Here is a 21,467-nt window from a genome sequence, read left to right as displayed (position 1 = left end):
AAGAAATATTGAAGATTATCTTAGAATAGGATAAACTTGGTAAAGTTAAAATCAAAAAGAATGATGTGGAAGAAACTGGGATTGGTCCTATTTTACATAGTGATCATTGCAGAGACTTTTAGGAAGAAGTGACCTATGCACAGAGATCTGAATTATGAGAATCAGATTTCCACATAAAAGAAGAGCACAAAAACTCATAGGAATAAGATTGATATTTTTTGAAAAACAAAAAGAAAGCCCATGTTTCTGGATCGTAGTGAGCTAAGGAGGACAGTGGTAAGTGATGAACTTAGATAGGTCATGACAAGACATTTGAATTTTATTTGGTCTATAACCTTTGTTAGTCCACTATATCTTTCTTTTAAATTATAGATATTCTATGGGCCTTTTCCTGTTCTAAATAACTTTTTGAATAGATGCCATTACTTCCCATTCTTTTCCAAATTCTATAGAACCAAAGAATTAAAAGATAAATTCTCAACACTGTTGGAAGACAGGAAATGGTGCCATCAGGAATTGTGAGGAATTGACAGCCTGAAGGCTGGAAAATGACAACCCAGAATGGCACAGAGAGCAACTGTGCATGAAAGGAAAGCCTCAAAACTTTCAAGTTCTTGGTAATAGGGGTAATTATTTCAAGGTATGTGCCTTAAATAGGAAGACAGTATTTCTGCTTGCACAGTTCTTTCTCCTCAAATCATTCACATACACATGTATTCTCTATTCTTTCCTCTCTCCCTTTCTCTCTCTGACACACACACACAAACCCACCCACACACACATACATACACACACATGCACATACTAAAGATAGCATTTGTCTATTTCTGAAATTCAAAACCATTTGTAAGGTAAACTATCTACCTGAGGAAGGCTTCCACTGTGGCTGTAGGGACATGACAAAAGAGTAGAACGTGAAGTAACTTGGGAGGACTCATCTATGTTACAGAAGCATACAGGAGGAAAAATGAAAGACAGTCCTGCCCAGGGGGAAATATGTTAGAGTACTCACAATCAGAGTAAAACTGTTTTCTTCTGTTTTTGTCACTTGGAGCCTTCTCAGCTTACCTCTGTAGGCTAACCCACACATCTTAATGTGGCTCTGGCCACTTAATATACCAGCAGTCAGCCTTCCTGTACAGGAAAGAGACTGAATGGGGGAAATATCTGTATGGCTATAGAGAAAACCTGGGCCAGCTGTGTGTATACTCATCAACTTAGATTTGTTCATAAATATGAATGGATAGCCAAGGATCATCATCAGACACTTAAGAAAACCAATGCAGGAAAAGAAGAGCGAAGATGAACAAACCACTGATTTGGATGAAACATTTAATTCAAAGAACAGAAGAACATATAAAATATATTCTAACCAATAATTTTTGAGAGATTCCAGAAGATAATGGAACAATTCAAAAGAAGCAATGAGCAAATGATCTTTGAAATTAAACATATGATTTAAGCTTTAAAAAAATACAGGGAAGGCCCCTGGGTGGCTCGCTTAATTAAGGGTCTGCTTTCAGCTCAGATCATGGTCCCAGGGTTCTAGGATTGAGCCCTGCATTGGTCTCCCTGCTTATTGAGGAGACTGCTTCTGCTTGTGCTCTCTCTGGCTCATGCTCTGTCTCTCTTAAATAAATAAAATCTTCAAAAAGACAAATAATAAATAAAATAGGTATTTGGTTCAGTTAGTAGAGCATGCAACTCTTGATCTCAGGGTTGTGAGTTTAAGCCCTACATTGGGTGTGGAGCCTACTTAAAATTTAAAAAAATCTATTTTAATATTAATATGTTATAATAAAATATAAAATTAAATTAAAAAATAATTTAAAAATTAACTATATATCATTGACTTTTGAACAGCGTGAGGACTAGGCATGCCGACCTCCTGCACAGTTGAAAATCTTTTTTTTTTTAAGATTTATTTATTTATTTATTCATGATAGAGAGAGAGAGGCAGAGACACAGGAGGAGGGAGAAGCAGGCTCCATGCCAGGAGCCCGATGTGGGACTCTATCCCGGGACTCCAGGATCGTGCCCTGGGCCAAAGGCAGGCGCTAAACCGCTGAGCCACCCAGGGATCCCACAGTTGAAAATCTGAGTATAACTTTTGACTCTCTTCGAAACTTAATCACTAATAGCCTGTTGTTGACTGGAAACCTTACTGATAACACACACTGTCGATTAACACATATTTTATATGCTATGTATATTACATGTACGTATATATTCTTACAGTAAAGTAAGCTAGAGAGAAAATATATTAAAATCATAAGGAGGAGAAAATATATTCACAGTACTGTACTGTGTTTATTGAAAAGTCTGGTATACGTGGACCTGAGTAGTTCAAACCTGTGTTGTTCAAGAGTATGTCTTCTCTATATCAGAAGAGCAAAACAATGTAATAGATCTAACTACAGACTGAAATAGTAATCTGGAAGATAAAGTCAAAGAAATATTAGAGTTGAAAGACAAAATGTGGGAGAGAAGTTAAGCCATGGAAGGTCAATGCAGGCAATGCATTGTAACTAGAAATTGAGAAATAAAGGTTGTCCCCCCCCCCCCATATGTAGCCATGTGGCCTTAGGGGACTGTTGGTATTTATGATTGCGATGGGCCTCTGGACCTTGTTTCAGCCAGACTCTCTATTTTTACAAGTTTTATATGTTATAGTTAGTGTAGTATTTTATTGAAGGAAAAAGTGGTCTACCAGGAAAAAATGTCTGAAAATTAGTGACATATGGGATAAAGCTCAGATTTGCTGTGTTTTATTCAAAGGTCTTCACAGTTTTACCACAACTTGTCTTTCTAGGGGAAGTGAAAGAAGATTACATAGAAAGGATAGGGGCCAACTCACATAGGGGTATGTAAGGCAATGTAAAGACTTTAAGACCTATGGAATGAGAAGTTTTTGAAGAGATTCAGACAAATAAAATAGTCTAATTTTTGTATATTTAAAAAATTTAAATTAGCTATTATATACTGTACATTATATATTAAAATTCTGAAAGTATTTTATATTTCTATGGGAAATGGATTATGGCTCAAAAGTTGAAATGCAGGACCAGTCAGAGGCATGATATGCTCCAGGCAAGATAAACTGGTGTTCTAAACTGAAGAGGTAATAATTGGGATACAAAGAAGATTTATATATTCTAAAATATATTAGGATATATTTTAGAAGAAGGTGAGCCAAGGGGCAGCCTGGGTGGCACAGTCCATTAAGCCTCTGATTCTTGGTTTTGGCTCAGGTCATGATCTTGAATCATGAGCTTGAGCACCGGGTCAGGCTCTGTGCTCGGCACAGAGTCTGCTTGAGAGTGTCTCTCTCCCTCTTCTCTTACACCTCCTGTTCATGTTCTCTCTCTCTCAAATAAATAATAAAATAAAAATTAAAAAAAAAAATCTGAGCCAAGAAGGTAAAAGAGAACATGAAGGTGGTGAATGATAGTAAGAGAGATTTGAAAGAGTGGGGTTTTTTTTTCCTTTCTCCTCTCTTCCTTTCTCCCTCCTCTGTCACCTTTTCCCTCAGCCTCTCCCTACCTTTTAGTAAAACAGAGGATATTTCTTTTGTAGTCATAATGTACTCCATTTTGTTGGGAAAGGAAAGGAGTTGGTGGTAAGACTGGAAAGGTTGCCCACATTCAAAATAATTGCTTATATATTTAATAAAAGGATATCAGAACTTTAAAAAAATAAACATTTGTTATCCTCATAGTTTGTCTGTATCAGATATTTAACAGTGGCTTAGATGGGCAGTTCTGGCTCAGGATCTCTCAAGAGAGTGCAGTGATCTGATGGCTGGCCTGGATCTAAGTCCCGGGAGGCATATGGTTAGCAAGGGGGTGCTGGTTGTTGCCAAGGGGCCAGCTCTCCCTCCCCAAAGGGTTCTTCTTCATGGGCTGTTTGAATGTCTTCACAGCATGGTTCTGGCTGTGCCCTTTCCCCCCCGGCCTCGGGGTGACAGGCAGCTGCAGAGGAAGGTTCTCAGCCTCATGGGCAGCTGTGGCACCTGGAACATGGGGCAGAGCACTCAGAACTTTTTAAAAAATGATTTTAAATACCCTACAATGAAAGAAGCATGTACTGACAAAAATGATGGACTTGGGGATTAAAGAAATTTGGAAAATAGGAAAATACTACCTCATATGGTTGCTCTTAAGGTCTAAGAAAATGCATATAAAACACTCACCATACAGTAGACACTCTGGCTGAAAAGAAAACTTCTTTCTTCTTGATCAAACATAAGATAAGTTACTTTAAAACCTTAGAGATGTTCAAACTTGTTGAAGTTTAAAAACAGTACAATTTCTAAAGGAAAATTATACATATTTCCTTATTAGCATAATCACTGATTTACATGTAGGAGGTTAACAGTGCAAATTTAGTTTTCAGAAATTGACCATTGTATTAAACCTTTTATTGGGGCAGCCCTTGGTGGCGCAGCAGTTTAGCACCGCCTGTAGCCCGGGGTGTAATCCTGGAGGCCCAGGATCGAGTCCCACATCGGGCTCCCTGCATGGAGCCTGCTTCTGTCTCTGCCTCTCTCTCTCTCTCTCTCTCTTTGTGTCTGTCATGAATAAATAAGAAAAACTCGTTAAAAAATTTTAAAAAATAAACCTTTTATTGAATATCTTTAATTTAAAATGTTTTTTGAGTGTGCCACATATTGAATAATTTGTAACAAAGTCATGCCATAAAACTGATGTTTGAAATAACTCATATAAGTGTACATTGGAATATTTATGGAAGGGGATGCATAGTTAAACCAGTGTTCATGCCAAATCCACCATGCACTCATATGTATTGAGCTATACTGTTAAAAAATATTTTGTAATTAAAATATGTATACCACCAAATTTTCTTTGTTAGAAAATAACTGACATATAATATTTACTAACTACTGAGAAAATAGCAAACTCTGCTTTGAATACCTAGACACCTTCTTATTGGCTGGCACCATCTGTGACAAATTCTGAACTGTACTGTTTACAGACACACAGCTGCAGTCTGAGTTGGCACCAAAACCAAGTATTGACGCTGTGCTCTTTGCAGCCCTAGCCCTGTCTAATTCCTCTGGAAGGGAGGAGATGGGAGAAGAGGTTGCAAATGCAGGAGTGATGAGAATAATTGATAGTTTATGTCTCTTCTCTCTTAAGAAATAAACCCTCCCCTTGTCTTGAAACTCCTTTAGCTACCACTCTTTTTTCACCATCCACATTTATGGCTTCAACTACATAATTGGCTCCTAATATTTTTATTTTTATTATAGAACTCATTCCTGAGCTCCATCGCTAGAGTTGGGTGTTTAATGTCTACCTAATGCTTTAAGTTAGCTTAACAGTCTACAGAATATTCATCTTCTAATAATAAATGCTAACTGTGGGCAGCTCGGCAGTTTTGCACCCATTTTTAAGTGCCAGATGACATCCTGGAATGTTGCAAAGTCAAAGTGGTGAATTATCCCCAAAAATCCTAGTTGTATTTCTAATAGAAAATATTCTTTCAGGGAGAGTGCCTGTTGAAGTAGTGTGACTAGCTGCTATTACAGTGGTTAAACAGACCATCAATTGAATCAGAATAAAGGATGCCTACCAAGACACTAAAGGCAGGAGTGAGTGAAGCACCAGAGATGAAGCATTTATTCAGTGTTCATTGTTTTTTCCATCTGCCTTTGTGTCTTCTGAATAAACTTAGGAAGAGGTGTGAAACTTTTTAAGTCAAAATGGCACGCATACATAGTATAGAAGGTCAGAGTTCCATAAGGTTCATCATTAACAATGCCATTTGCATTTCTCAGCACTCTCCTTGGTAACTACTTCCAATTTTTTAGTTATTTTTCCGATGTTACCTGTATGTTTGTAAGAACATGCATACTTATTCCTTCATTTTGAAAATGTTAGTTTTGAACATACTAACTTCTTACTTTGGGAGAGAACGTAACCTCCACCTTAGCACTTATCCCCTCCCATACATACTTCTCCCCATTCTAGCACAGATATAATGTAGTGTTTGGTTATGTGTCTACAGTATTCTAAGCATATATAATCAAGATTTAGCAATGTGACATACTAAGTTTATATTTTTCTTGTATAATTTTTTGGATTTTTTCTGCAGTTTATAATTGCCTTACTTTTCAGATTTGCTTGTTTTTTATAGACCTATTATTTCCTCATCCCCAACTTCCCCAGTTAGAAGTGCAAATCTTTTAGTAAATCTGTATGCATCAGGTAATCTCTTACTTTGATCTTTTCTTAGCAATATTCTTCTTGGAGTTTGCTATCCTCCTTTGGTCTGCCTGAGATACAGTTACCCTTGTATTTCCCTTAATTGCTATTCTGGAAGTCCTTTTTCCTTGTTCTTGTGTTGTATCCTTTATTTCCTGGATCCCGTAATGTCCTCTTTCTTGGTTTATTGTATCCTTTCGTGGGACACATATTCCAGTAATTTCCTGTAAAAAAATACACAATAATTAATTTTTGAGACTTTGCCTCTTTGAACATCTTTATTCTAATTTCATACTGATGCAAGAGTTTGGCTATGTTTAGAATTATAGGTAGGAAATAATTTTCCTTCAGAAATTGAAAGCAGTAGTACTCCTTTGTCCTCTAGCTTCCAGTGTTGCTATTGAGAAGTCTGATGCTTTGATCCTTTATAAGTGACCTGTTTTTGTCATTGTCTTTTTACTTCTCTGGAAACCTAAGATTTTTGTTTATTTTCAGTGTTTTGAGATTTCTTAATGATGTGTCTGGCTGGGGGTGTGAGTCTTTTGTAAATCATTGTGTTCAGTACTTGGCAATTTCTTTCAACTTAGTAGCTCATGTACTTCAGTTCTGGGAAATTTTCTTGTATTATTTCTTTGACAATTTCTTCCCTTCTTTCCATTACCTCTGTTTTCTTCCTTAGCCATATATGTAATTCAGGATTAATCTGACCAATTCTCCAAATTCTTTTTCTGTGTGTGTGTGTGTGCATATGAGCACATGTGTGTAAATATGCATTTCTTTTTTTCTTTCTAGGAGATAACCTCAACATTATTTTCCAAGTCGTATTTTGAATTCTTTATTTTGGCTCTTATATTTTTATTTCCAAGAGTTTCTTTCTTCCCTCTTTTCAGAGTGGCTCTCCTACTGTCAGTAATGTTTTGTTTCTGAAGTAGTTGCTCTGATGAAACCTTTCAAGAGTCAGTTTACAGTTTCCTTCTATGGTAGGAGGGATTGCCCAGCTGTGCTGGCAGAGGAAGGCACCTAGAAGTCTTAAGTGTTATTTACATAGAATTTCAAACAGATCCCTTGTTTTCAGTCATAAGCACAGGTATTCTTTTAAAAGTACTTGGTGCCTTCACTTTCTGGAGGCTCAGTGCATGATCTCTTCAGCTATCTGCCATCTACCTTCCATATGTACTTGGTTTTCCACTTTTTTTTAATCTATTGTCAGTTACCTCTTGTCCATCTGGTTTTTTACTCTCCAAAATTTTGTTGCTAACTATTTTGTTGTCTTCTAATTCTCTTTGGCTTGTTTTCTTTTTATTGTTTATTGTCCTTTTAGTGTGGATTTGGAAGGGAATGAGGGTAACTATATGTGCTCAATCCCCTATCTTTATTGAGATGGTCCTCTATATAGAATTTTTGTATGTGTTGCCAACTTGATTGGAGCTGGTTGTGCTACCAAAAGAAATCAATCAAGCATTGACATATACATATACCATGGTATATACATATACCATGTTTCTTTGATTCTAATTTACCATTGATTTAGTATCAAACTCTGATAAAAAACCAGCACTATATTAAATGTTGTATACATTGATTATAAGATACATGAAGTTTCAGAAACCATCTAATGTGAATCATACAGTAGATGCGACCTAGTCATATGCTGGATATTCATTTTCTCAAAAGAGATCTCGGGTTCTAAAAATTAATTTTTGTGGCTGGGATCATGTTAGGCTGTTAGAATTAATAATGTCTCTGTAGTTTCTTCCTTGGATATGGTTCTATTTTATTTTCCATACTCTGATGTAATTGTATTCATTGCTTTTCTCTCTCCATTACCCTATGCCCCACTGTTATGACCTCCTCAAGTGCAAGTTCTTGGGGGTTTCTTTTTCTTTTTTTTTAATTTGAGAGAGAGAGAGAGAGAGTGAGTGAGAGAGAGAGAACGCACACGTGCAGGAGAAAGGAGGGAAAAGTAGACTCCCCACTGAGCAGAGAGCCCAACATGGGGCTTCATTCTAGGACCCTAAGACCATGACTCCAGCTGAAGGTAGATACTCCGCCGACTGAGCCACCCAGGCACCCCTCTTGGGCATTTCACAATGCCTGGCCTAATTTGGCACTTGGTAGATGCTTTGTAAATATAGGTTGAACGAAACTAAAATAATTAGAAGATGAAATGATATCCAGTGAAATTCTAAAATAATGAGTATATTTTTCTTTTCTAATATTTGAAATCAGGCTATATTTTATGGATATTGAATATTCAGGAAAAGAAAGCTGACATTTATTGAACACTTATCATTTGCCACGTATTTTCAAATACATTATTCTGTTTACTTCTCGGTAAGATAGGATCCAGTCTGAAAAACGTGGTAACATTTTTATGAATTCATGATTTGTTTGGGCTTTAGGGTAAAATATCATAATTTAGAATATTCCTTGTTTTATTGCACTGATTTTTAAATATCAGTAATTTTCTACTCATTAGGAATTATTAACATTTTAAGCCATGATGATGTATGCCTGTGTTAAATATATTAAGGTGAAATTGATCCCTCCTCAGGGGAAGTTAGTGGGTTATTCACAGCCTTCATTTCAGTAAGAGAAGGCTGTTGTTTTCCTAAGTTACTCTGGTTTTCCATTCAACCAGTGAAACAAAATACTAAAAGTATTATATAAGTGACAACGCTGTGACAAACCATTAATAAAGGTGAAAATAAGCAATCAGGGAAGAAAAGAGTGCGAAGGAAGATCCAATCACAACATAAAAGGATTCACTGAAAAATTTTTATAAACTGGGAGCTTTTAGGACTTGTTTACATTTCAGTAAGAACTTACAGAAATTGAGCAGCTGAGAACTTAATGAGAGCCCCTATCAAATAAAGGTAGTAAAAATAGAAATAAACCTCTGATATAATGCAGTAACTTAAAAAGAAGACCTTAATGTATTTAACTTTCAGCTCTAAAACACTAATAATTTATTTTGGATCTTATTTTTGTATTTGTGAAGTTTGTTAAGTAAATACTGTAAGGATTCTTTAGTGCTTAAGAAATACCAGTTTTAATCAGATGTTTTAGATGTATCAGTTTACTTACAAACTATTGATATACTAATTAAAAATAATCCTTAAATAGTCATTCAAGTAACTTCCTCCAAGGGCTTTCTAAGCAAAATAAATTAAATTTGGCCAGAAAATAGGCTTCATCTGTATCTTTCGCCATGGTTTAATTATACAAGTCTAAATTGACACCTGTCTCAGGTGCTTAAGCAGAAGCTTAACTAAAAGGCTCTATTTAGCATAGCATTTAGGCAAAGGGAGGTAAGTAGAAAGAGCACCACACGGATAATCTGTGGACAGGAATTCTAGCCCTTAACTGTTCCTGTAACAAGCTAACTGAACTTGTACAAATTACTTTACCTCGCTAGACCTCAGTTTTCATATCTGTAAATTAAGAGATTTAGAGTCTATCAGGGTTGATTTGGGTTGGGGAAGGGGAGGCAAATGGACTCCTTGAAGAAACAAACTGCTGTTCCCTGCCCAGAAAAATTCTTTTATGCACACCATACACATGCAGGTAAATACATGCACAATTTTTAGTACATTAATTTCAGAGGGCTCCTGTGAGGATTACATGAAATAATGAATATAAAATGCATCAAGTAGGTATTTAAAAATATTATACTCTTTTTATGTCCCTACATTGGGAGGGTTTTTTAGCTTAAAGCCACAGAAGAAGGTTTTTCAGGTCTCTTTTGGGGGAGAAAAAAGATTTTAAAGTATACAACTATCAAATTGCATGAGATATTCCACTTTTTATAAGAGGCCATTTCTTTCAACAGTTACTAGGGTTTGTTTTTTAGAGGAGGGGGTGGCAATCTGTCATCAAAGTGTTGACAAGTGAAATCTGACAAGGTTGAGGTGGTATAGCTGGAGGCCACTTCAAAATTTTTCACTGTCTTTTCTATTTGAAGAGAAAGGATCTCTATCTTTTTTTCATTCTTGCTCGCTTTGCACAGTCTTTGATTTATATGCTTTTTAAAACAGTAAATCTAAATTGACAAATTATTTCGGCAGTTAGCATTGGTTTAGATAAGAGCATTTCAGTGTTCTCTTATTTTTAACTCAGCTCTTTAGGAATTATTCCTGAAATTCAGTTTATTCTCTCCTCAGAGTCCCATTTCTTTCTATCCAAGTATAGCAATAGACTATATTTATGGAATTATAATCTAGATTAATTATCATGATTACATTGCCAAAATTTATATTTTCCTTGTCTTTTTATTGTTGTGATTGAAATACATCCTAAAGAGAAGAATTAAGTCCTTATTTCTGTAGATAAGAAAGGTGAATACATATGGTAAAGGTGGTGGTAGGCAAAGATTATTTTATTGTTATTATTTGCATACGTAAACATACCTTTTTCTCCCCCCCCCCAAAATGCTTTGTATAAGCCATTGCAGTTATTTTGCAAGGTCATGAAAAAATGTACTTCAACTAGATAAAAATCTCTTTGGAATAACGGAAATGGTGTGCAGCAAAATATTCAAAATGAGCATCAGCAAACAAGATGTTTGTATTAACAGGAACCTAGAAAATGGCTATGCAAAGGTCAACACTGATCTTTAAATATTAGTGAAATTTAATTTGTTTCATGTAATGAGTAGAAAGAAAAGGAAACAGGCCACAGTAAAGAAGCCATTGATAAATTGTCTAAATGTCAAAACTGCTTGCAGTATGGAAAATGTTAAATGGACAAAATCTTTTTAACTGAATGAATTAAATAATTTAAACAACACCCTAGAGAAATATTTTCCAAATTTAAGCATAACAGGAGATTTTTTTTTAATAACAGGAGATTTATAAAGATTTTTGCCACAATATATTTTTAAATTTATTTTATGTTTTTAAAGATTTTGTTTATTTATTCATGAGAGACACAGAAAGAGAGAGAGGCAGAGACAGAGGCAGAGGGAGAAGCAGGCTTCATGCAGGGAGCCCGACGTGGGACTCAATTCTGGGTCTCCATGATCACAACCTGAGCCAAAGGCAGATGCTTTAACTGCTGAGCTACCCAGTCATCCCTGCCACAATATATTTTGACAAAGTGAAGGGTCTCCTACTTTTCTTTCTAGGCATAGAATTTCCTCTAAATTCTTTTTTTTTTTCCTCTAAATTCTTATAGGAAGAATGATGCATAGTTTTTCCTGGAACATAAGCATCTGTTGCCTTTTGCTTCATCTAGAAATAGCATCATCTGACCAATTTTGAGCAGCTGTGAAGAACCACCTATGCCCAGGGCATTTGTGCAAAGCATTAGTTGAGTGGAGTTCAAAAAGCTTTCTGTTAGCTTACACTCAATTTTGAAAACAACATGAATTCTATATTCTTTTATTTTTTCATCTATAAAATAGTTGAAAACTTTTTTAAAATGGCTGAATATGTCCAATTTCCATAACAAAGGATTGATATTATTAATACTCAAAGAAAGGAATAAAGAACTCAATAGAAAGATGGACAAAGATAGGAACAAGTAATTTATAGAAGAAACAAAATTGTTTAAAAGTACATGAAAAGGTGTTTGAGATCTGTAATAAATGGAAAAATGAAACCAAAAACTATAGGAATCTAATTTTCACCTACCAGATTGGCAAAAGTGTAAAACTTTGATAATTCTCCATGTTATTGAGAATATAGGGGAAAAGATAATCATGTTATTGGTAGAAATGCAAGTTGGCACAGTCATCTTGGAGGCCAGTTTGACATTACCTATCAAAATGTAAGATGTTTTCATGGTATTATTCATAAGGCAAAAAGTAGAAACAGATTGTACATTAAGGAAATGGTTAAGTAAATTATCACTATCCAGTGGAACATCTTGCAGTTATTAAAAACAATGAAGTAAATCAGTGTATGCTGACAGAGAATATCCATGCTGTCGTGTTCAGTGAAAAAGCAAATGTAATGTATAGTAAAATCTTGTCTTTACAAAAACACAAAGCAAGGGGATCCCTGGTGGCTCAGCGGTTTGGCGCCTGCCTTTGGCCCAGGACGCGATCCTGGAGTCCCGGGATTGGGTCCCGCGTCAGGCTCCCGACATGGAGCCTGCTTCTCCCTCCTCCTGTGTCTCTGCGCCTCTCTCTCTCTCTCTCTCTCTCTCTCTCTCTCTCTCTCTATGTCTATCATAAATAAATAAATAAATCTTAAAAAAAACACACAAAGCAAGTAAGTATGGATGTGGACATACTGAAGTACATCAAGAAAATCTGGAAGACCACATGCCATGCTGTGCAATTGCTCTGTTCAGAGTGGAGAGGGCAGCTGGAAAGGGGACCATAGTCATTTCAAAATCAAATATTTCTATATTTGCATTTTTTTAAACCAGTAAGTATGCATTACTATTATAATTTAAAAATCCAAGAGGAAACAAAAGACCAGACAGTGTCTAATGGATTTTAAAGTTTCTCTCTTGGGGATCCCTGAGTGGCGCAGCTGTTTAGCGCCTGCCTTTGGCCCAGGGCGCGGTCCTGGAGACCTGGGATCGAGTCCCACGTCGGGCTCCCGGTGCATGGAGCCTGCTTCTCCCTCTGCCTGTGTCTCTGCCTCTCTCTCTCTCTCTCTCTCTGTGTGTGTGTGAGACTATCATAAATAAATAAAAATTTAAAAAATTTTTTTAAAAAATAAAAGTTTCTCTCTTCATTTTCTTGTACACTTATAGGTGGTATAGGTTGTTTTAGAAATAAGGACATTATAGACAGTGTTTTTATTTTTATTTATTATTTTTTTTGTTAAAAGACTGTTTTTAATATTGCTTTGTGCTTTTGTATTTTGCCTTTACCATATAATTGGTTAGTGTTGTTAAATCTAAAATTTTCTAAGTTAAAATACTATCTTTTTGCATTTATTAAATACTTGCAAATACTTGGGTGCTTATTAGCAAATAAATATGTCCTGAATATTAGTTCTTAACGTTTAGGTTGAAAAGGTGTTCTAGACTTCTGAACTGATCAAATCTTGATATACTGTGAAATAACATGTATGATATAATCTAGAAAAGGTCTAGATACATTAAAATAATAATTTAATAATAATATTTGAAGATGTCACTAAGGGAGCTAGGACATTTATGTGATAACTGCTGTTTGAATAAAATTAAAGGATAAAATTTCAGTATTATAGGCAATTACTTATGCAATACCAACTAATGTTCAGTGCTTTTCATCTTCAAAGCATTATACAGCATTAATTAATCCTTACAACATTGTTACAAATGTAGGTCAATATCATTATCCCTATTTTTGTAAGTGGGGAAATTGAGGCAGAGAGATTAAATGGTTTGGGGAAAGTTTGTCATAGCCAGATTAAAATTGAGGCAGTTTTGGCTTACAGCGTTCAGAGCATTGGAACCACACCTTCTTTAGAAGACTTAATCGGTGTGTCCTTGATAAAACATTACTTCTCATTAAACTGTATTGAGGTCATCTCTACATTGAAATTCAGAAACAAGTTTGATCATCACTATATAACCATTTAAAAAAACACATATGCCGTTTTCTCTTCCCTGTTTTTCCTGACACTATGTTGTCTTTTTTTTTTTTTTTTTTTGACATTATATTGTCTTAATCTCTTTTTCATTGTTTTTCTTTTGGGGAATTACCAAAATATCTATCTTTGACTTTATTTTTCTTTTGGGATCTTATTCAGTGGTTTTTAACTTTCTATTCAGAAAATCCCAAAATAGTTTTTGGTGCAGTCTAGTTCCCTTTTCTGTGTTTCTAACTACCAGCTAGACATTTCTACCCATATCTACTTTTATACCTTAAATTTCCACTGTGTCAAAAACTCAGCTAACCTGCATTGGCAAAACTTGCTCCTTTTCTAGCTTAACCTGTTTCTATGTATATTTTAAGCCAACTCCTCTTCCTGAAACTAAAATAAACCAGGTGGGAACAGGTCTGTGTAAGGGGTTCTTGTGAAGTGAGTGTGGCTAAGAAAAATGATATTTGTGAGTCCTTCACCAGAGTAAAGAAGCTAAATCACAGTCTAAGGAAGAGGGAGTGCCAGAGTTACAAAAACTGAGGGGCAAGAGAAAAGTAATACAGGAGACCGAGGAACCAGGCCAGTGGCTGAGAGGATTGAGGTGTGTGGATTGAGTAGTTGAGGCAGTCGTGAGCAGAATGTACTGGTACCATTTTACCTGGCACAGGATGAGAGAGACAGGCCTGCTCTGAGGAGCCATGTTCAAGGCAAGGGTCACTGAGCAGTAACCAGATCCCCATTCCTTGGTGGTTACTCCAGATTCTTCCGTCTTTCTCACTTCCTTCTTTCTCACATATGCTGTTGATTCTTTCTTCAAAGGGTGACTTTAATTCTTTTTATTTATATTCCAATTGCTACCATCCCAATTCAAGTTCTTGTTACTGAATATTAATGTTACCTGCTACTGTATTTCTTTTCAAACAGGTCACTTGTATCATTCCTCCTTTCCCACCTGAAGAGTGAATCTTCCAACAACAATTCTAATCTGTTACTTTTTCTGAAATCCCTTACCAGATCAGAAACTTGTCACTATTCCTCATAAGCTACCAAGCACATAAGATGTGAAGTCCTGGTGGCTAAGTATGGCATTCAGACTTTCTTAGTGTGGCCCTGATTTCTCTCTTGTATTTGTGTACCAAACCAATTGCTTATTATTTCTCAAATAAGGCTTGCAAACCTGTGCTTTTGTATATTATTCCCTCATTCTTATCTCTCATCCTCTCTCAAAATCTAACAATCCTCAAACACCCTTCTACTTTATAAGAACATTTCTTTATTATCAAACTAGAGCATCTACTGAGCACCCCTGGCCCTTTGTTGCTAAATTAGCACTTACCAGAAACTTTGTATTTTTTTTTTCTGGATATTTTATCTGCTGCACTGGATTATAACTGTTTGATAGTAGAGACCCTACTTTGTAAATCTTTGTATCTAGGATTCATGGTAAAATGTCATACATCTAAAGTGCTCAAAATATTGGTGATATTTAATTTAATGTAGTTTAATTGATAATTTATATAATTAATATGGGACTCTGAGGTACAAATGACTCACTGTTTCTAACACTCTAGTCTTCTGTTGTGGGTTCAGTCCAAACTTGAGGTCTTTTTTTTTTTTTTTTTGAGACTCCTGTGTCCTTTTACACAAATTTTTTTATCATTGCTTAATCATTTGATTTGGTGTTGAATACCTCAAAATATTTTTTAAGATCTTAATTTCCAATAATGTGACATTGCTTAAGTATGTTCATGCATATGCTTAACAAGTATTAATATAATTCTGTGTTGATGGCATTGACGAGATTATAGGGGAATACATTGTATTTTTTTTTAAAGATTTTATTTATTTATTCATGACAGAGAGACAGAGAGAGAGGTGGAGACATAGGCAGAGGGAGAAGCAGGCTCCCTAGTGGAGCTGATGCAGGACTTGATGATCCCCAGACTCCAGGATCATGACCTGAGCCAAAGGCAGAGCTTGACTGCTGAGCCATCCAGGCATCTCGAATACATTGTATTTTATGTAATTTGAAAATTACCTATTGAGGATTAAAACACCAAATACAAGTAAACTAATGCTTATCTTAAATTTATGCTAATATTTAGTTGTCCTTATTTTTGTACGTTTTGAATTGGTGACCAGATATTCCTCAGAAAGTCTATTGGTAATAAATAGCAAGTATCCACTCTAAGTTTGTGCTCAACAGACTCCCTTCGGCTCTCCGAGGTATTGTGCTGATACACATTTATTTTAAGTATCTTGTTGGCACCAGGTATCATTTATCTTTGTTAAACCACAGCAGTGTCTTCTCTTTGTTAAAATTTGTAATTTCCTTTCCCATCATATTTTACATTAGGGTTTTTATTTGCCCTCAGGCTTCCTTCCCAAAGCAGCCAAAATAGCTGACTTCAGAAACCAGGGAAGACAAGTATACTTTTTTGCAGATGTACTTAGTGGCAAGAAATCTGTACCTCTAAAACATAGTTTTTATTTTTCAAAAGAAAATTATCAAAAGCAAAACAGGTTACAACATCTTAGCACAACTTTTTATTTTGCATGTTACTTTCTTAAAATTTAGTCTATGATAACAATTATGAAGGCAAATATATATTGTTTACAATATAACCTGTTTTGGGGGGAGGGCTTTAAACTTTTTAAAATTGTAAGTAAAAAGAAGGCTTTTTAGGATACTCTCATCTCTGTCCTCAAAATTTGGGATATCATTGGTTCTGCTCCGTGTAGAAGAATAATCCAGATTTAGGTCAAGATTGATTTAAATCATGCTTCTTACTCTCTTATGGAGACTGGAAGTTTAGATTCAGTGTGGCCTTCTGAGATATCTGGGATTGTCACCAGCTGCTGTACAAAATTAAACAGAAAATTGTAAAAACGTAAGAGTTATTTTAAGATTAAAAAGTAGGGGCATTTTGTTGTTTAGGTTTTTCCTTCTGTTCTTCTCATTTGGATAATTCTTTGCTATATTTTCTATTCATTCACTCATTCTTTAATATTTCCCTTAAACGGCTACTTTTGTTCTAGTTCTAAATCATGCATTGGATTTTATTCCCAGAAATTCACAAGGGCATTGAGCAGGGGCAGCATTTCTCAGCCAACTTTTTTAGGCACTCCCTATTTCTCTACCTTTTTAATCCCTGCTCACACCCCAATCCCACAATGCAGAATCCAGCATTCTTCTGAAATTCTTTTCTTCCCTCCTTCAAAACAACTATTTATGCGCTAATACAATATTTAAATAATACAAGCTCAGTCTTGACTACTTCCTCCAGGCAGATTTTTCAAACAAGGAAATTACCAGCATTCTTTTTAACTGGTGGCATTCTTGAGTAGGATGCAAGATTTAAAGATCTGTGTTATTTTTTTTTAAAAACCTACACAGTGTAAAGATAGCAAGATATCTTGGGGACTAAAACGTATATTGACTTGTGGTCCCCTCTTATCATGCCCATGTAGTTATTATCACAGATTTTTTTATAAGGTTGTTTTATTTACTCCACTAATTCTCTTTAGTTTTATATGGTCTTACTAGCAAATATTTAAAGTTCAAGGGAAAAGAAGGAGGAGTAACTCACATTTGACTGTCTTTGGCTTGCCTGTTATAGCATGACTCCTGCAAAACCTCCTCCTTAATTATAATATATTTGGGGGGAGTCTACATGTGCTCATAAACAAGTACAGTCATTTACTAGTGGACATTTACTATTTTCTTCTCCCTTTCCTCACCTATTATTTGCTAGCCTTGTTCCATCAACTGATTATTGCTGATATTTCTCCAGGTTTTATGGCTTACTCCTTGGCTACCATGTCTACTTTGCTGAGTGTGATTCCATTTTATCTGGATTCCATCACTCTTGCTGAGTATGTTAATCCAAAGGGCTGCCAGTCCTGCTTTCTTTCTGCTGGGTATTATCTCCTGTAGCCACTGCATTACCCTTTTGCCAAATGTTCCCTCTGGGGGCCATAAAGAAGTCCTTTATAAAGCAAAACGTCTTTCTCCCCCTTTCTCCTTTTTTTTTTAGTGGGAAACTGGAGCAATGTTGTTTATCTATCAGAGCATTTTGAGGAATAGGGCAGTTTTCTCAGCCTTCACACCCCATTGAGACTAGACATGAATCCTTGATACTAAGCTGGAAGACAAAGCCAGATCATAGACTCAAACCTGCAATATTCTCAGGATTTCTCTTTACGCCCAAATACAAAGGGTCCTGGCCTTTGCATTTGACATTTGAAGCTCTCCATGGACCTCAGTTTGCTCGTTCTCCCCCAAATGCTGTAATTTCTGAGTACTTTAGGACTTTCAGACTTAGTACAAATATGGGCAGTGGATCTGTTTAGTTGTTTTGTTTTAGATTTTATTTATTTGACACAGAGCGTGAGCATGTGCACATAAGCAGGGGAGTGGCAGGCAGAGGGAGGGGGTAAGGGAAAGAGAGAAGCAGACTTCCCGCTGAGCAGGGAGCCCATGTGGGACTCGATCCCAGGACCCTGAGATCATGACCTGAGCTAAAGGCAGACGCTTAACTGACTGAGCTACCTAGGTACCCTGAATCTATTGGTTTTCAAGTTAAAAGCACTCCTGCCTTTTAGAAATAGCTAGTATGGATTACAAAGACAGTTATTCCTTACTCTCCATTTCTGTTATGAGGGGAAAGTTGACAAATTCTTTGTTATTGAATTGATTTAAATTGAAAAACAGTTTCAAATGCAGTCTGCTTTTGATATATAAGTAAAGGTATGGCCATTTTGGCTTTAGCTATAAATTTTTTTCATATTGAATTTGCATAATAAAACTTCTTTATTTAGCTACTCTAAGCTAAATTTCAGCCTTGTCTTTGCCCACATTGTGATAAATTCTAATTATTGGTGTCTGAGTAAACACTAAACTGAAGGATGTGAATTTTTATTTTGTAGTGTAGTCTGAATTTGTGACTGTGTTCCTCAATATCAGAGGAAATATGCTTCTGTTCATCACATTCTCTCTCTGTTCTTTGTGAAATATTAATCCATTTGCATGTCCTAATTCAGGTATGTCCTCTTGTACCTGAATTAGGTCCACAAGGAGATGTTTTCCTCCTCCACAAGGAGATGTTTTCCCTTCATAAAACCCCTAATGTACTTTGTACTTATTCTTTTATCCCTTTCACCTTGTGAAATTACTATCTAAGGTGAGAGATTGTATGAAATACACTTCTTGTGTTTTTTTTCTATATAAATTTGTATAATGCTAGACATATTGAGCAGTAGCAGCAACAACAATGGTAACAATAAATTAATTGAATAAAAGTGCCCTTTAAATAGTTCTGAGGTTGATACTTCATTATACCCATTTTATATCTGGGAGAACTTAAATTATGTCAGTTGTCCCAGTTAGCTAGTAAACTGAGAAGTTAGAATAAGAAACCAGGCATTTTGAATCTAGAATCTATACATTAAGCTTACTAAATGCAAATAAATATTTATTTAGTTTATTAAATGTTTCTTTAAACAAACATTCCAGGCTTCATCCATCAAAATGAGAAGGGTACAGTTTACATATTCTAATACAGTAAGTATTTTGGTTTTAAAAAAAGTATAACCGTAAAGTAAGAATCCTGAAATAAGCCTCATAAAACTAACTGAAAACAATTCCAAAGAATATGGCTTTGGAAATATTTTGAGTAATTGTAGCATCACTAGAGTCACTCCCGAGGAGACAATTCTGAGACAATGCTCAATTGAATTGAAAAACTTATAATTGGCTTAATATCACTTGTTCTTTAATGCCTGCCGGTAAGGAACTTCATCCTCTTTCATAATAATGAGGTCCAGTAGCTCTTCTGCTCATATCTGTATACAGTGGCAGTCAGCTTCTGGTTACAGCAGGTTTGATCTGGGGATTGAAGGGTCCTTTGTTTTATCGCTAACCTTTCAAGGCACTTAAGTTCAAGGAGGAGAGTGAACTCAGATCAATCCAAAAATCTCTATTATCTTTATAGCCTGTTTCCTTGTTATCTTTTTCAGCTTCATTTTTCTATCACTTTCTACATGCATTTTAATCTACTGTGATTCCTGGGATATGCCATCCTTTTACTCACATTACTAACTGTTCTCCCTCCCACACCTCTTAGATAGCCCAATACTGTAGAGTGTTCTGGTTTCAAGCGCAGATTCTGGAGCCAGTCTTCTTATATTCAAAGCCTGCCTTAACTACCTGCTGTCTGTGTGGCTTCTCAGTGCCTCATTTTCCTCATTCTAGGAGTAATGGTTCTCATTCTCACTGTGTGGCTTCTCAGTGCCTCATTTTCCTCATTCTACTACTTCAAAGGATAGCTACGAGGATTAAATGAGTTAATATATATAAAATGTTAAGAACAGTACTTGTAATGAGGTCGGTACTTAGCAAGTATTGCCTGTTGCCTGTTATCATCATCATCCTTTTCTATATCATCATTTAACTGGTAAAATCCTATGCTTCTTTGAGGTCCTGCTAACATTTCACAACTTTTCTGTGGCTTTCTCAGAGCCCCACTGTTCCAGGCAGGTTTGGCCTTTATGCTCTCCCATTGTTCGCGCTGCCATTTCAGTATTGGCACACTGCATCTTGTTATTTGAACATGAATCTGTTTCTTGATTATTGTAAATACCCTGACATCAAATGTAAAAGTGAAGGTAAGGATGAAAGAAGTTTGTAGTATGTCTAAAATAATTCTGGGTTATCACCCATATCAATAGTATGGGAAATATTTTTAGTCACTCCTAATGTTAAAGAAGCTGAGGACTGGGATCCCTGGGTGGCGCAGCGGTTTGGCGCCTGCCTTTGGCCCAGGGCGCGATCCTGGAGACCCAGGATCGAATCCCACGTCGGGCTACCGGTGCATGGAGCCTGCTTCTCCCTCTGCCTGTGACTCTGCCTCTCTGTGTCTCTCTGTGTGACTATCATGAATAATTAAATAAAAAAAAATCTTTAAAAAAAAAAAAGAAGCTGAGGACTATTTCCTCTGTTTAAAAGATGTCATAAAATATTTTTCGAGCTTTCTTCGTTATTCAGAAATTTGTTGGAAAGAGTAATTCCTTTAGGATCTCTATGAAGAAAATATCAATAGTTTACATATTTCTAATATATATAGCAAACTATTCATACAGTATAGTACTATATGTATTTCTAAGCAAACATTTGGAAATTACATAAATTTCTTTCAAATATAAAACGTTGACTTTTTTTTCTGATTCATATTGACCTTTCTCCAATTAGTCCAAATTAATGAGGTACTACCTCATGAAAAAGTATCAGTAATATCCAATAATATCTTGATATTAAAACTAGAAGAAGAAAAAAAAAAAAACTAGAAGTAGGGCAGCCCCGGTGGCTCAGGGGTTTAGCGCCGCGGTCAGCTCAGGGCGATCCTGGAGACCCGGGATCAAGTCCCACGTCAGGCTCCTCGCACGGAGCCTGCTTCTCCCTCTTCCTGTGTCTCTGCCTGTGTCTCTGCCTCTCTCTCTCTCTCTCTCTCACTCTCTCTGTCTCTAATAAATAAATAAAATCTTAAAAAAAATAAAACTAGAAGGAAATATTTTATGCACTGTTTTGTTATCTTTTTCTTTCTTTTTTTTTCTTTTTTAATGTAATTTGAGTAGAATATCTGGATCTATCATGACATGCAGATTAACAAACTAATTTGAATGCTAATGTGGTTTTACATAGTTTACGTTTAAG

At 35.9% G+C, this 21,467-nt stretch overlaps 1 protein-coding gene across 1 annotated transcript in view; it reads left to right on the top strand.

Annotated features, from left to right (window-relative positions):
• The first annotated feature begins 583 nt into the window (after positions 1-583).
• WDPCP (WD repeat containing planar cell polarity effector) overlaps positions 584-21,467 on the top strand; it is a 346,888-nt gene continuing 326,004 nt past the window's right edge. Inside the window, exon 1 of the mRNA XM_055329451.1 lies at positions 584-640. Within this exon, the coding sequence (XP_055185426.1) occupies positions 584-640 (57 nt within the window). The remainder of the gene's footprint in view (positions 641-21,467) is intronic.

Source organism: Nyctereutes procyonoides, unplaced genomic scaffold (genome assembly GCF_905146905.1).
Source record: "Nyctereutes procyonoides isolate TBG_1078 unplaced genomic scaffold, NYPRO_anot_genome, whole genome shotgun sequence".
NCBI classification, from domain to species: domain Eukaryota; kingdom Metazoa; phylum Chordata; class Mammalia; order Carnivora; family Canidae; genus Nyctereutes; species Nyctereutes procyonoides.
Note: the sequence above shows the minus strand (reverse complement) of the source record. Positions and strands in the feature narration are given on the sequence as shown.